Genomic DNA, 13,195 nt, shown 5'->3' on the forward strand with positions numbered 1-13,195 from the left:
GGGCACCTGGCTGGGGCACCTCCTGGGATGCTCGGCTCCTGGATGAGCAGCTGGGACCCTGAGGAGTCTGGTGCCTCCCAGGGAGGCAGAGGAGCCTGGAGCGGGCTGCTGTCCCTCCAGCGTGGCTTGCACACACCCCAGGCAGCGCTGCCCCACATAGCAACATCACTGCCTCGCTCAAGATGCTCATCTCACCTCTGACACATTTCAGGCTTGGAGCCAGCGTCCCCACCTCCCCTGGGCTCAGGGGCCTGGCCTGTGACTCACGCCTCCACCTCTCCCAGAGAAGATTGCTCCTTGAACAAAGGAGCCCAGGCCTCGGTGAACTTGGGAATTGCACATGGGGGGACCCTGCGCCCCTGGGTCTGACCCCTCCAGCCCTGCATTGGCCTTGAGCTCACATGCAGGTGGCACGTGGCTGCACCCGCACCAGCACCCCCACGTCGCCCCTCTCCCCGGTTGCTCTGGGAGTCACCCACACCCCAGCCTCTCCTCTGTCCTTTCTGCTGCCCTGCACCGAGCCCAGCTGATCTGCAGGTGAAGAAGCCAATGATTTAAGGCCTCCCAGTCCCTCTTCATAATTGTGGCCCTCCTTTGGCTTGGCAAGTGGAATCCAACAGCTTCCTGTGCTTGAGCAGGGAGGCGGAGGGGCCCAAGAGCTGCCTGCCTTCGTTGCCTGAGGAGTTTGCTCATTAACTTGAATTACCCTCGTGGTAGCATTCCTGGCAGGGCAGGGTTTCTAGAACCTTTTCCTGTTGGGGGCCCCGGCACTAGGGAAGCTTGGCTGAGGCCTCCTCCTACCTGCCTTCGTGCCCCTCCTCCAGGACACCCCAGGACCCCAGAAGCTTCCCTGGCTGTTGGAAGCCCTGCCTGGGCGGCTCTCCTGCAGGGCTCGTGCTGACCTCCCGGGCCCGAGCTGGGTTGGGCAAATGGAAACCAGCTGTGATGCCAAGCGCTGAGATGACCCAGTTGGGAAGTGAGGGGGCAAGGGAGCAGGATGTGTTCCCCACCCCTGACACACACAGCACATGTCTCTGGCTCCCTTCTCACCAGCAAGGGGAAGGCAGGACCCCCACCCCCGCCCCTCTACTTGCTGAGGTCACAGCCTTCCAAACAGAAGTTAATCGGGAGTTCCTTGGGGCCGAGGACTCTCTCAGGACCTGAGGAGGCCGCCACCCCAGTGAGAATGCTTGTTCTCTCTTGGACTCCCCATGGGTCATCACCTGGGATTTTGCACTTGTATGAAGAACATTAAAACAAATCTTGTAGAGATGGGGGTCTGGCTACGCTGCCCAGTCTTGTGTCAAACTCCTGGCTTCAAGCCACTCTCCCACTTCGGCCTCCCAACGCACTGGAATTACAGGCATGAGCCACTGCACCCGGCCCACAAAGAGCATTTTACTCCGACAAGCACACAGGGCACCTGTGCCTGCTCGTCTGAGTGTTGTACAGGGTTTGACCACTGTGCTCAGCCTTCAGAGTCACTGGCAAGGGGGCTCTGCCCCCAGAATGAGCTCATTAAGTGTTTTCTAAGCAAATGAAAGGCATTTGAAGGGGGAGAATCTAAACAACATTAAAATGACTTCAGTTCTTTGGTTGTTTGGAACAAGCATTTTGCCCTAAATTCTTAAGAAGGCTGTCTCCTTCCACAGCATTTTTCAGGGACCAAGGTGTGTCCTAGCCTCCCACTCTGCCTTCTGCCCCAGCACGTGGAAATCATTAGTTGGAGCCAAGTGTCTCACAAGCTTTCCCTGTTTACCTTTCACAACTCCATGACATGCTACTTGGTTTGCATACATTTTGCATAAAAGGAAACTGAAGCTCAGAGAAACTGACAGACTCAGTGCGGGGCCACCCAGTCAGCAGGAGGCAAGGCCAGGATTTGGTTTGATGCCAGGATGGCACGGCCCTCTTCCCACGGGCCATCCTCATCATGGGATGGGAGAAACAGGAAACGCCTCCTTGTCACCCATGAACAGATTGCTTTGCTCCAGAAACCAACTCAGCACACACCTAGAGTGTGCACCGTGTCAGGGTGCCCGGGCTTCACTTACGTGTCCAGTACGAGACTGAAGGCCCGCTGTGAGCCAGGGTTCTGCAGCCTTCAGCTCCATGCCCAATGGTCCTGGTTCCAGGCATAGCACTTGCGATGCTGAGTGAGGCATATATTTCAGCATGACAGACCTCAGTGCCTTCAAATTGTTCCGGAATAAATCCTTTGTCCTGTGGCCTCCTGGGCTAAGGCCAATTAAACAGCTGCCAGGTAGGGTTTAGTCCTTATAAATTAGTGGGAATGTGGCCACATGAATTTTAAATATCAGATTAAAATCAAATTAGTGGGAAAATTTGGAACAAATTGCCTTCAAGTACAGTGAATGAGTCTATTTTTAAAACACTGCCGCACCAGGCAAAAGAGTGAAGCAAACACACATTTCCTAACAGCGAGCAGACACCGTGCTGGGAGTGATCTGTCATGCTTAGTCACGGTAATTGCTCTAGCAAAACTCAGGAATCAAATAAAACGTGTTTGCAAATTGTAAATCGCTCCAGGAGGCTACTTCAGACGGGTCCTAACCTGATGCTGAAGGTCACGGCGGCTCCCTTTGGAGCAGACACCCAGCCCTGACGCCCCCTTGACCCATCCCCACCCCCTTTCTCTGAGCAGGGGTTGAGCTGGCTGACACCATTGCCCAACATGTGCACGGGAAAGGCCGCCGTAAATCAGCCACATTTCCGCATCTGCGGGAGGGCATGGCATTCTTGGGGGGTGCTGGGGAGGGTGCTGTGCTTGGCTGGAGGGAGGTGAAGGACTCTCCAAGGCCTCCATGGCCGAGGCAGGGAAGAGATGGCGGCGGTGGATCAGGGAAGAGAGGCTGTGTTTCCGGGGAAAGGTTGGGCTGCCATTTGGCTGAAGAAAAGATCTTCAGATCCAAGAGGGCTTGGGACAGGCGGTGAAGGCTCCCTCAAGCTCCGTCAGGGTCCCTGAGTGACATGCCCTGGCTCTAGGCCACCACATTTGGTCCCCAGGGTCCCCACCCTCAGGCTGTAGTCCCTAAATAACAACCTTGCCAGTCGTTCTAGAGCGGAGATAAGAGACACGAAGCCCTGAAATAGCTTTTAAAGCAGAAATGTGGTCGTTCTTGTTCCCCCGTGCTCACCTGCGGCTCCTGCAGCTTGGGGGCAGACAGGGCTGCTTCTCCCCTACCCTGTCCCCTCTTCTGGAAATCTCACCTCCTCCCCACACAGTCTCCTGCAGAGCGTGACTGTCTCTCTGGGGCCTGGCCAGACCTCTGATTCTGGTGATAAACTAATCACATGAAGGCAGGGAAGATTATCTAGGATCAGATGGGTTACCTTTCTTAGGATTCTTGCATGTCAAAAGTAACTTCAGGGGCCGGGTGCCGTGGCTCATGCCTGTAATCCCAGTGCTTTGGGAGGCCGAGGAGAGAGGATCATTTGAGTCTAGGAGTTCCAGACCAGCCTGGGCAACAAAGTGAAACCCCTTTTCTACAAAAATATTTGAAAATTAGCACCTGATGTAGTGGTGTGTGCCTATAGTCTCAGCTACTTGACCTCCTTGAGTCCAGGAGGTGGAGGTTGTACTCCAGCCTGGGCGATAGAGAGAGACCCTGACTCAAAAAAAACCAGAACAGGCCAGCCATGGTGGCTCACCCGTAAACCCAACATTCGGGGAGGCCCAGGGGGGTAGATCACCTGAAGTTAGGAGTTCGAGATCAGCCTGGCCAACATGGTGAAACCCTTGTCTCTACTAAAAATACAAAAAGTAGCTAGGTATGGTGGCATGTGCCTGTAATCCCAGCTACTCGGGAGGCCGAGGCAGGAGAATTGCTTGAACCCAGGAGGTGGAGGTTGCAGTGAGCTGAGAATGCGCTATTGCACTCCAGCCTGGGCGACAACAGTGAAATCCCATCTCAAAAAAAAAAAAAAAAAAAAAAAGAACAAAACAAAACAAACAAAAAAACAAAGCCAGGCGTGATGGCTCACGCCTGTAATCCCAGCACTTTGGGAGGCCGAGGTAGGCGGATCACTAGAGGTCAGGAGTTCGATGCCAGCCTGGCCAACATGGTGAAACCCCATCACCACTAAAAATAAAAAAAATTAAAGAAAATAAAAATAAAAATTTAGCCAAGCGTGGTGGTGCATGCTTGTAATCCCAGCTACTTAAGAAGCTGAGGCAGGAGAATCACATGAACCTAGGAAGCGGAAGTTGCAGTGAGCCGAAATTGTGCCACTGCACTCCAGCCTGGGCAACAGAGTGAGACTTTGTCAAACAAAACAAAACAACAAAGTAACTGTAGAAGCTACAACTCAGTGCATCACCACGGGGGAGCCTTATTTATTGTGCTCTTGCGTTGCCTCCGACAATGGTGCGGCTTGCTTGGTGGACCTCGGGCCAACCCAGTGGACCCTTGGATAGAAAGGAGAGGGTAAGGATGTCTTGTAAAGAAGGAGAGAGGTCCTTGCATTCAAACACGTATGTTCAAGACCTGCATAGCCAGACACTGAAAGTCTGCTGCGGCCAAGTTCACAGGAGGCCAAGAGAGGCAGGAAGGACCCCAGGAGTGGTCATTTGATTTGGCTTTCGGAGCTAGTGTGACTTTGGGGAGAAGAGTTTCCAGGGAGGATAGAGGTGGAGGATGAGGTCGAGGGACAGTGAGGATAAGTGTCAGCAAATGGCTCTCTGGCTATGCGACAATCCACAAAGGATGTATCTTAAACAAGCTAGTTTCCCACCCCAGCTTGATGGCTGCAGGAGAACTATGTCTTTAAGTCGGGCAAGCCTGCAGACAAGTCTGAAAAACGGGACTGCTATAGAAAAGTCTCACTTCTTGATTCTGCCTAGAAAAGGCTTTGAATTCGTAGAGGATTCTTTGCCTGTCGCCCTGGTCCAGCCTCTTCGGGGCCCCTCGAGGCAGCCAGGCAGTGTGAACCCTGTGCCCCGCTGCCCCAGCAATCATGCTGGCTTTCGAGAGCTCAGCTGATCTTGCCCGAGGTATCTACCACTTTGCATTCAGTTTTCTTCTTACTTTTGAGACAGGGTCTTGCTCTGTTGTCCAGGCTGGAGTGCCGTGGTGTGATCATAGCTCACTGCAGCCTCCAACTTCTATGCTCAACCGATCCTCCCTCTTCAGCCCCCCGAGTAGCTGAGACTACAAGCATGTGCCACCACACTTGCATAATATTTTTGGAGACACAGGGTCTCACTATGTTGCCCAGACTGGTCTTGAACTCCTGGACTCAAGCAATCCTCCCACCTCAGTCTCTCAAAGTGCTGGAATTACAGGTATGAGCCACTGTACCCAGCCTTTGCATTCTAAGGGGAGTTTCTGGGGTTCAGGCCCACTGGGGTTCCCCAACACTGTCTTCTGCTATTGTCGAGCACAGGCAGCGGATGTGGGCACAGCAAATGGAGAGAAAGGGTGTCTATGCCAGCCAAACCCGGAGAGGCCTGTTCCTAGTGGGTGGGGCCAGAAGGCTAGAAAAATAATAAATAAAAACAAACCGAAGGGAAGCAAAGCTCTTGGGTGCCAGAATGGGGCTGGCCAGGGCTGCAGCTGTCTGAGTAATGGGTTCCACATTTGTCTGGCTCGGTCTGCAGCCACCAGGATCCAGGGTGCACTGTGGGCCTTGCAAGGGCTGGAGGGGACAGCCCAGCTGCAGCTGGACCTAGCATATCCTTGCAGCGGCCCCATCGCCGGCCGTCACAACAGGGCGGAGACGTTGCTGCGAGCTTCCACTTAGGCACCCCAGCTTCCCTCCCTACACAGCCCCACCCCTGCCTGGGGCTCCTGGGTTCCCCCCGGCCAACACAGATTGTTCATGTTATTAATGCCGTTTTCCCAGAGATTCCATCTGGCTTTTTAATTGCTCTGGGATGGGGCTAGGATGCTTTGATAGTGAATCGATATCTTTCCTGGGCCTCAGCTTACGTCAAACGCTCCATCCGCAGAGAGGGGCGTGGGGGAGGGGGAGAGGTGGGGCTGTCGAGAGAGAAGAGATAGCAAGAGTCTTTCACAGAATCAAGAAAGCTTTCAAAGGTGCTGGTGGGTTAATTTTATCTAAAGAAAGGAAAAAGAGGCCGGGCAGGGTGGCTCATGCTTGTAATCCCAGCACTTTGGGAGGCTGAGGAGGGAAGATTGCTTGAGGCCGGGAATTCTGAACCAGCCTGGGAAACACAGTGAGACCCCTATCTCTACAAAAAAATAAAATTAATCCCAGCAGCTACTTAAAGGCTGAGTAGGAGGCTGAGGCAGGAGGATTGTGTGAGTTCAGGAGTTTGAGGTTGCGGGAGTGGTGACTGCACCACTGTACACCATCCTGGGTGACAGAGTGAGACCCTGTCTCTAAAAAAAAAAAAAAAAAAAAGAACAGAAAAGCCTTCCCATCCTCACTAGTATAGGAAAGAAACAGCTGGAATATCAACACCATCTAGGCAAGGACTCTGCCCCATGGCTGGAGAAGGCCTGTGGGTGCCTTGGAGGCCCCTCTCAGCTAAACAAAGTCGGGGGTTTCTGCTCTCCCTTGACCTTCCCCATGAGGGGCCCCTTCCCCTCCTGTGAGACCAGCAGCTCCTGGAGGAGGCCTGGCAGGTTCCTGTCTGGGAAGGAGCGGGTGGGAGAGCTGGGAGGGGCAGACACTCCTCACCAGGCCCAGTGGCTCATCGCAGGTGTCAGGGCCAAACCCCACGTTTACAGATTCCCAGGAGATCCAGGAGATAAGAGTAATATCCGTGACAGCACTAAGCCATCAGGAAGCATCTGGCAGCAGAGGAGATGCCTCCCTCCCTTCTACCCTTGCCCTTTCCTTGAAGGCCAGCTAACCCTGAACAGCGCTGTCATGGGACAGAGGGCTCAGGAGTGGCACAGCAAGGGGGGGGGGGGCGAGGTCCCTGCAGTCTGGTGCTACCTGTCAAGGGGAGATCAGGGCAAAGGAGAAGCATCCAGACGCATCCAGGTGGCCAGAAGGAGGCCACCCTCCCTAGGTGTTTCATCAAAGCTGCTGCCTCCAGAAAGCCCTCCCTTGTGGACCCCGTTCACACTCTGAGCTCCCCTTCGTTGCACTTGGCACCCTTAAACCACAGCTTGGGGCCTCAAGGGTGTGAGCTCCCTGAGAGCCAGAGCAGAGTCTGCTTGTTCCCAGCCCAGCGCCCCATCTTTGGTGCAGGCCCTGGCATACAGTAGACATCCGATAAGTACTTGAGGTGTGTTCAGTGCTGGGCTCTTGGAGTGGTTCTTCCTGAAGGCCGCAGTCAGGAGGGGAACTGTGAGGAACCCTGCAGGAAGCGGTGGGTGGCAAAGGGCGACTCTGTTCCCAGGAGGCCCCTACGGCTGGGCACGGGGTACGTGCTGGGCAAGTTCACCCCATGCTGCCCAAAGGGCCCTCCTCCCCTCTACTTTGGCCCACCCTGGAGACCTCGCCCTCCTCATCCCTTTCCTGGGGCTGGATGGGATTGGATCCGTCTTGTCCCTAACAAAGCCCACCCTGGAACTCAGGACCAGGAGGACTCGGGGTAGGAGAGATCCCTTCCGGAGCCCACAGCTTTGAAAGAGGAAACCCCTAGCGGGCTGGCACAGCACAGAGGAGGGGAAGGAGTGAGGACAGGAGGGTCGCCCCACCCCCTCCCGTCCTAGGACCTGTTCTGGGGGGAAAGGGGGAAGCCAGGGATCAGCCCCCTCAAACAAGAAAAACTGGAATTAGCACTGAACTCAGAGGGTTTGCTGGGGCTCAGCAAGCTGTGGCCTGCCCCAGGCCTCTGGGCACGCGGTGGGGCTCTGCCTCCTCTGTTCCCAGGGTGGCAGGGCAGGCGCCGCCTCCTCACTGGGCTCGTGGCCTCTCCTCTGCCAAGGGCGGCCGTGGGTGAGGAGGCGGCCAGACACAGGACAGAGCAGGGGGCCGGAAGGGGTGCCAGCTAACCACGCAAGCAGGTAAAGCTGAACTTCCAGAGTGTAAAAGGAATGTGTAATTTCTCGAAAATGCCCCAGCCCGCATTGGCACACACAGTAAGCCACTCAGTGAACATTCTCTCGGTGCAGAGTTTAAAAAAAAAAAAAAAAAGCGCAATTTATCTTTTACCCTCCAAGAGGATAAAATTTGAAAAGCACCATTAGCCTCCTGGGCCTCTTCCTCCCGGGCCTTGTTAGTTCAGGGATAAGGGCTGCCCTCCCTTGTTTAGCTGTCACTGCTGCTAAGAGGGTGCTGGAGTGCCTGAGCTTACAGGGTGCTCATTGGAGTTGGGGGCACGCCAGCACTCAGGCCCCTGCTGGGTACAGGATGAATGCAGTGGGGAGTGTGGATGCTGGGGCGGTTCTTGAATAGCCAGTGTGTGGGGCAGGACCAGACCCCTGTTGCAGGCCTGCCTCAGCCCCCTTTCCTGTGAGAGCTGGGGCTGGGCAGGTGTGGAGGGCTGGATGGAGGGGTCTTTCTCTTCAGGCTGCCTTTGGGCCTCGAAGGGGTAGGGTATAGCCACATGGTCTAGGGAAAGAGCAGAGGGTTGGAGGGTCCTACCACTGGAGGCCTATTCCTGCTGGCTGAGGATCCTGGTGGAAGCTGGAGCTGCGGTGGGTGTGAGTGAGGCTGCCGGGGCTGGAGCTGTAGGTGATTTGGAAGGAAGTCTGGACAAAGGGCTCCTTGAGCCTAGGCCTGCTGAGCCGGGCCTGCCCCTCATGCAGAGGACTCCCTCTCCTCCTCCCAGGGGCAGATAAGACCTTGCCAAAGCCTCAGCCCCCTAACCTCTTCGAAGGCCCCCTCTCCTGACCCCAAGACTGCCTTCAGGCTCTGGACACTCTCCGTTTGGAGCCTTGTCCTCTGCTATTTATTTGTGTTGCCTGGGGGAAGTAAGTCACCCCCTTAGGGTAAAGAGGGGCTGGGGGTGGATGGAGAGCTCATGAAAGTCAGGATTGCCGCCAGGGAAAATGCTGTATTATTTACAAATGTGGCCTGGCCCACAGACAACCTTGGAAGTAGCTTCTTTCTGGTTTTAAAAAGACACGGACATTGACTTTCGATATGTTTATATTATAGATATAATACATAAAACATCTACGGTGAGACTCTACGTTCTCCCCAAAAGAAGAGAACCAAGCCGTCTTTCCCTGCTCCCAGCCCCAGTGATGTGTTGGCGAGAGGCCACCTCCCTTCCCGACCAGGAGCCAGGGCCTCTGGGGGACAAGCCTTGTGGGCAGCCCAGGCCGGAGGGGCCGGGGAAAGCTGAGGGCAAAGGAGAACTCCCCTCACCTCATTGGTCCCCCAGGATCAAAAGTAATCCCAAAACCAAAAGGAAAGAGAGTCTCAGACCCTTCCCCCAGCTGCCGATGGAGAGTCTCATTTTGGCAAGTATCCGAGCAAAACCAAAACAAAACAAAAACCAAATAAAATGGTGGTTTAGCAGAGACGCGCACATTCACATTGCACAAGGCACTGCTGGGGCACAGAGGCCAGATACAAGTGTTGATATCGGCTGATAAAGCAAAATATTTGGAAAGCTTGTCATAACTCCGGTCCCTCTGGGATGGACTGATCGTGCTTCGTGTTCCTAGGCAATGCTGAAGGCATACAGTACAAACAAGGCTGAGGGTCCCAGTGGCCCTTCACCCCCCAAGCCCGCCCACGGCCAGATCTCTAGGTCTCCATCTCCCACCAGGGGTATACATCCTCAGAGCTGACTCACGACCTAGCTTTCTGGTCTAACTCGTGGTGGGGGCTCCCACTGGTCACCTGGTGACTCCCATCTCAGTGAGTTCCGCCCCAAGGGAAAGCCCAGCCTATAGCAGGCTGGGGTGGGGTGTGTGCGGAGGGAGGTGGGAGAGGCGTGGAACTAGACCCTCCACCTTCATGTAGAACTAGGGGAACAACCTTAGGTTTCAAGCCCCAAGTCCCTATGTTTCCCCCCATTTCTAAGGACAGGCGCGGAGGAGCGGCTGGGGCCGGTTGGCTTGTCGGGATCTCAGCTCCCTGAGCCCTCCTCCTGCCACGGGCCTGCTCCCCTCCTCCTCTCATGGGGGCCTGCTGCAGCCTCGGGAAGGAGGCAGGAAACCTCCAAATAAAATGACAAGGCACGATTTGCTCCCCCTACTCGGTAGGCATCGGAGCGGTGAGTTTGCATTTCCAAGGCACAAGGTTATCCTTAATACTAAAGTTGCCGGGCTCCCAGCTCAGCCCCAAGAATTCTCCCCTCCTTGCAGGGAGAAGTCACCGCCTGGCCCCCTCATCTCAGACGCACCAAGTCCGGCGCAGAAGAAGGGAGGGGACACGCGGAGCAGGCCAGGCTTTCGGGAGGCACCGGAATCTCCTAGTCCTGGCTCGCATGGCTCGGGCAAGCCTCGAGATCCGGCGACCCCAAACCACCCCTGGGTCCCCGCCGGAGGCTGGCCCAGGGCGGTCCCTCAGCCGCGCGCCTCACGCGCAGTTGCCCATGGCCTTGACCAAGGAGCTCTCTGGCAGCTGGCGGAAGATGCCCCGCAGCGTGTCCAGTTCGCGGCTCAGCTGTTCCACCCGCTTGCGCAGGCGGTCATTGTCACTGGTCAGCTCCAGCACCTTCTGCTGCGTCTCCACGTTGCGCTGCTTGGCCTTGTCGCGGCTCTTGCGCACCGCGATGTTGTTGCGCTCGCGCCGCACCCGGTACTCGTTGCTGTTCTTGTCCACCGACTTCTTGGCCTTGCCCGTGCCGCCGCCGCCACTCGCGCGGAGGTCGGGGTGCGCGGCGCCCAGCCCCTTGAGCGCGCCGCCGGGGCCCGGCAGGCCGGCGGCGCCGAGCGCGGGCGCGGGGTGCGGGCTGGGCACGGGCGTGGGTGGCGGCGTAGGGTGACCGGGCTGCAGGTGCATGGTGGTCTGGCCGCAGTGCGCTATCTGGAACTGCAGGTGCGGGGCGGCCAGGTGCGCTGGCGGCGGGTGCGGGTGTGAGGGCGGCGGCGGCGGCGGCGGCTGGTAAGGGAAGAGGCCGGCCAGCGCCAGCTGCTTGGCTTCATCCTCCTCGCGGGGCTCCTGCTTGATCACCAGCGGCCGCAGCGCCGGCGCCCCGACGCGCTCGTACAGGGGCTCCAGCCTGCCGTCCAGGTAGCCGGCGGCCGCGCAGCCGTAGCCGGGCGGGGGCCCGTGCGCTCCCCCGGGCATGACGGCGCCCCCGGGGCCCGCGGGCGCGCCCGGGTAGTCAAAGTCGCCGCCGCCGCCGCCGCCGCCCGCGGGGCCCGCGGCCGCCTTGGCCTTCTCCTGCTGCCGGCTGTGCTGGAACAGGTCGGCCAGGAACTCGTCGTTGAAGGCGGCCGGGTCGATGTAGGCGCTGATGTCGATGGACGTCTCGTGCTCGCAGATGCCGCCCAGCGGCTCCGGGGCGGCAGGTGGGGCGGGAGGCTGCGCGGGGCCCGCGCCGCGGGGAAAGCCGAAGGCGGCGCTGCTGGGCGCGTGCGGGGGACTCTGCAGGTGGCTGCTCATCGGGGGCCGCGGCTCCGCCTCGTAGAAGTCGGCCGACTCCATGGGGGAGCTAGAGTTCTCCCGGCATGGCGAGCCTCGGCGGCCTCCAGCCTGCGCGGGGCGTCGCCGCCGCCCACCCGGAGACCCGACTCGCCCGCGCCCGCGCAGCTCCGGGTCGCGAATGGCCCGGCCCGCGCCGGCCCAGCTTTTATACCCCGCGGCCGCGTCGCCCCCTAGAGTCCGAGGCGGCCTCTGTCCCCGGGCGGCGGCGGCGCGGCGCCCGCTGGGTCCTAGCGCGCGGCCGGGATGGAGCGGCGAACAAGCGGGGCCCAGCGCTGCGCTCCTCAGGCAGGCCGCGGCGCAACGCCCACCGCCTCCTGCGCGACCAGCAGAGCCGCGGCGCTCGCTCCAAGCTCCGCCCCCGGCCCAGCTGTCGCCCCTGCGCCCTCGTGGTTGGTGGCGGGGGCCCCCTCCTCCCGCCTCCCCTAGGCACCCACATTCTGCCACGGCTGGGAGCCCAGGAGTATCCCGAGGCTGCATGGGGTAGGGGTGGGTGGCGGAGGGGAGTCTTGGTCTTGAGCTGCTGTGGCTCGGACTCTCTTTCAAAGCCAGAACCAGGCCTGTCCGGGACCCGCGTCCCGGGGAGGCTGCGGCGCAGAGCGGCGGGGCGGGCAGGGGCCGGTGGGGGGCCGTTTGGGACTCGCGGAGAGACCCGGAGCGCGGTGGCTCTGCGTCTCCTAGCTCTGATCTCCAGGCTACCCCTGTGATTCCGCGCAGAGGCACCTCTCGGAGGACGGTGGAATCCCACGGGCGGCGCCGCGCGGGGCGCTAGGACCCCGCGGGGAGCGGAGGCGGCCTCGGCCCGGGAGCCTGAAGGACCTGGCCGGTGGATCCGCCCGGGCTGGAAAACTTTCTTTATAATTACTTCTCCAGGCCGGAGCGCGCGACTTGCTAGGCGCGCGGGACAGGCGTTGTTACCCAGCGTGGAGTCGCCGATTTTTTTTCCTGAGGGACCGGCGGGCTCCGGGAATAGCCGAGCTGGACGCCGGGGCGACCATGGGGAGGGGCGCACCGAGGGAGGAGACAAACTTGACTCTGGGGCCGGGATCCCGAGGCGGGGGCCGCAGTCCGCGAGGCCCGAAGCCACCGCTTCCTCCCCCCACCCCCCATTCAGGTGGGCGCCAACGGCCGGAGCGAGGGTGTCCAGGCCGCCGGGGCCGCCAGGTCCGAGCACCCACAGGAAGAACTCTGCCCGGTAGTTCGCTGGGCGCTGTGATCCCCGGGATCCTGGGGACCGAGGCGGCTGGGCCCTGGGGCCCCTTGAGTGTGGCACGCTAACGCTTTCACCGCGGCGGGGGAAGGAGCTTGCTACAGAGACCCCCGGCCACGTGCGTCCCTCGCATTCTTTACCGCGGCCGGGGTGGGGGCTGCGGACTGTCAGCTGGGCCCAGATGGGGTCTTGGGGGCCCTCAAGTGTCTCCTGCCCCTGCCTGCGCCGCCTTTCGCCACTGGCTCTGAGGCCTGACGCAGTCTGGGTCCTGGCTAGAGGCGCGCTTGCCTCCAGGTGAGGGAAGACCCCCTTCACCTGTAGGAGGACCTGTGGCCTTCTTGAAGACCTGGCAAGGCGCCACGACCCGCCCAGGAGCCCCTGAGGGGGCGCAGCTAAAAACACCGCTGGAGAGCCCTGAGCTTCCACGACGATCGCAGTAAAGAAGCGGTTTCTTCTGGGCAATGCACACTGCGCTTTAATCAAGTTCCTATTCAACAT

The 13,195-nt window shown here is 58.9% G+C and overlaps 1 protein-coding gene and 1 pseudogene across 1 annotated transcript; one reads left to right on the plus strand and one right to left on the minus strand.

Moving 5' to 3' along the window:
• Positions 1 to 9,015: 9,015 nt before the first annotated feature.
• CEBPA (CCAAT enhancer binding protein alpha) lies at positions 9,016 to 11,610 on the minus strand. Its single transcript, XM_015123509.3, has one exon. The coding sequence runs from the start codon at positions 11,488 to 11,490 to the stop codon at positions 10,417 to 10,419; it is 1,074 nt and encodes a 357-aa protein (XP_014978995.2). The 5' UTR covers positions 11,491 to 11,610; the 3' UTR covers positions 9,016 to 10,416.
• LOC106994705 (uncharacterized) lies at positions 11,514 to 12,837 on the plus strand (annotated as a pseudogene).
• The last annotated feature ends 358 nt before the right edge of the window (positions 12,838 to 13,195 follow it).

Source organism: Macaca mulatta, chromosome 19 (assembly GCF_049350105.2).
Source record: "Macaca mulatta isolate MMU2019108-1 chromosome 19, T2T-MMU8v2.0, whole genome shotgun sequence".
Lineage (NCBI taxonomy): Eukaryota > Metazoa > Chordata > Mammalia > Primates > Cercopithecidae > Macaca > Macaca mulatta.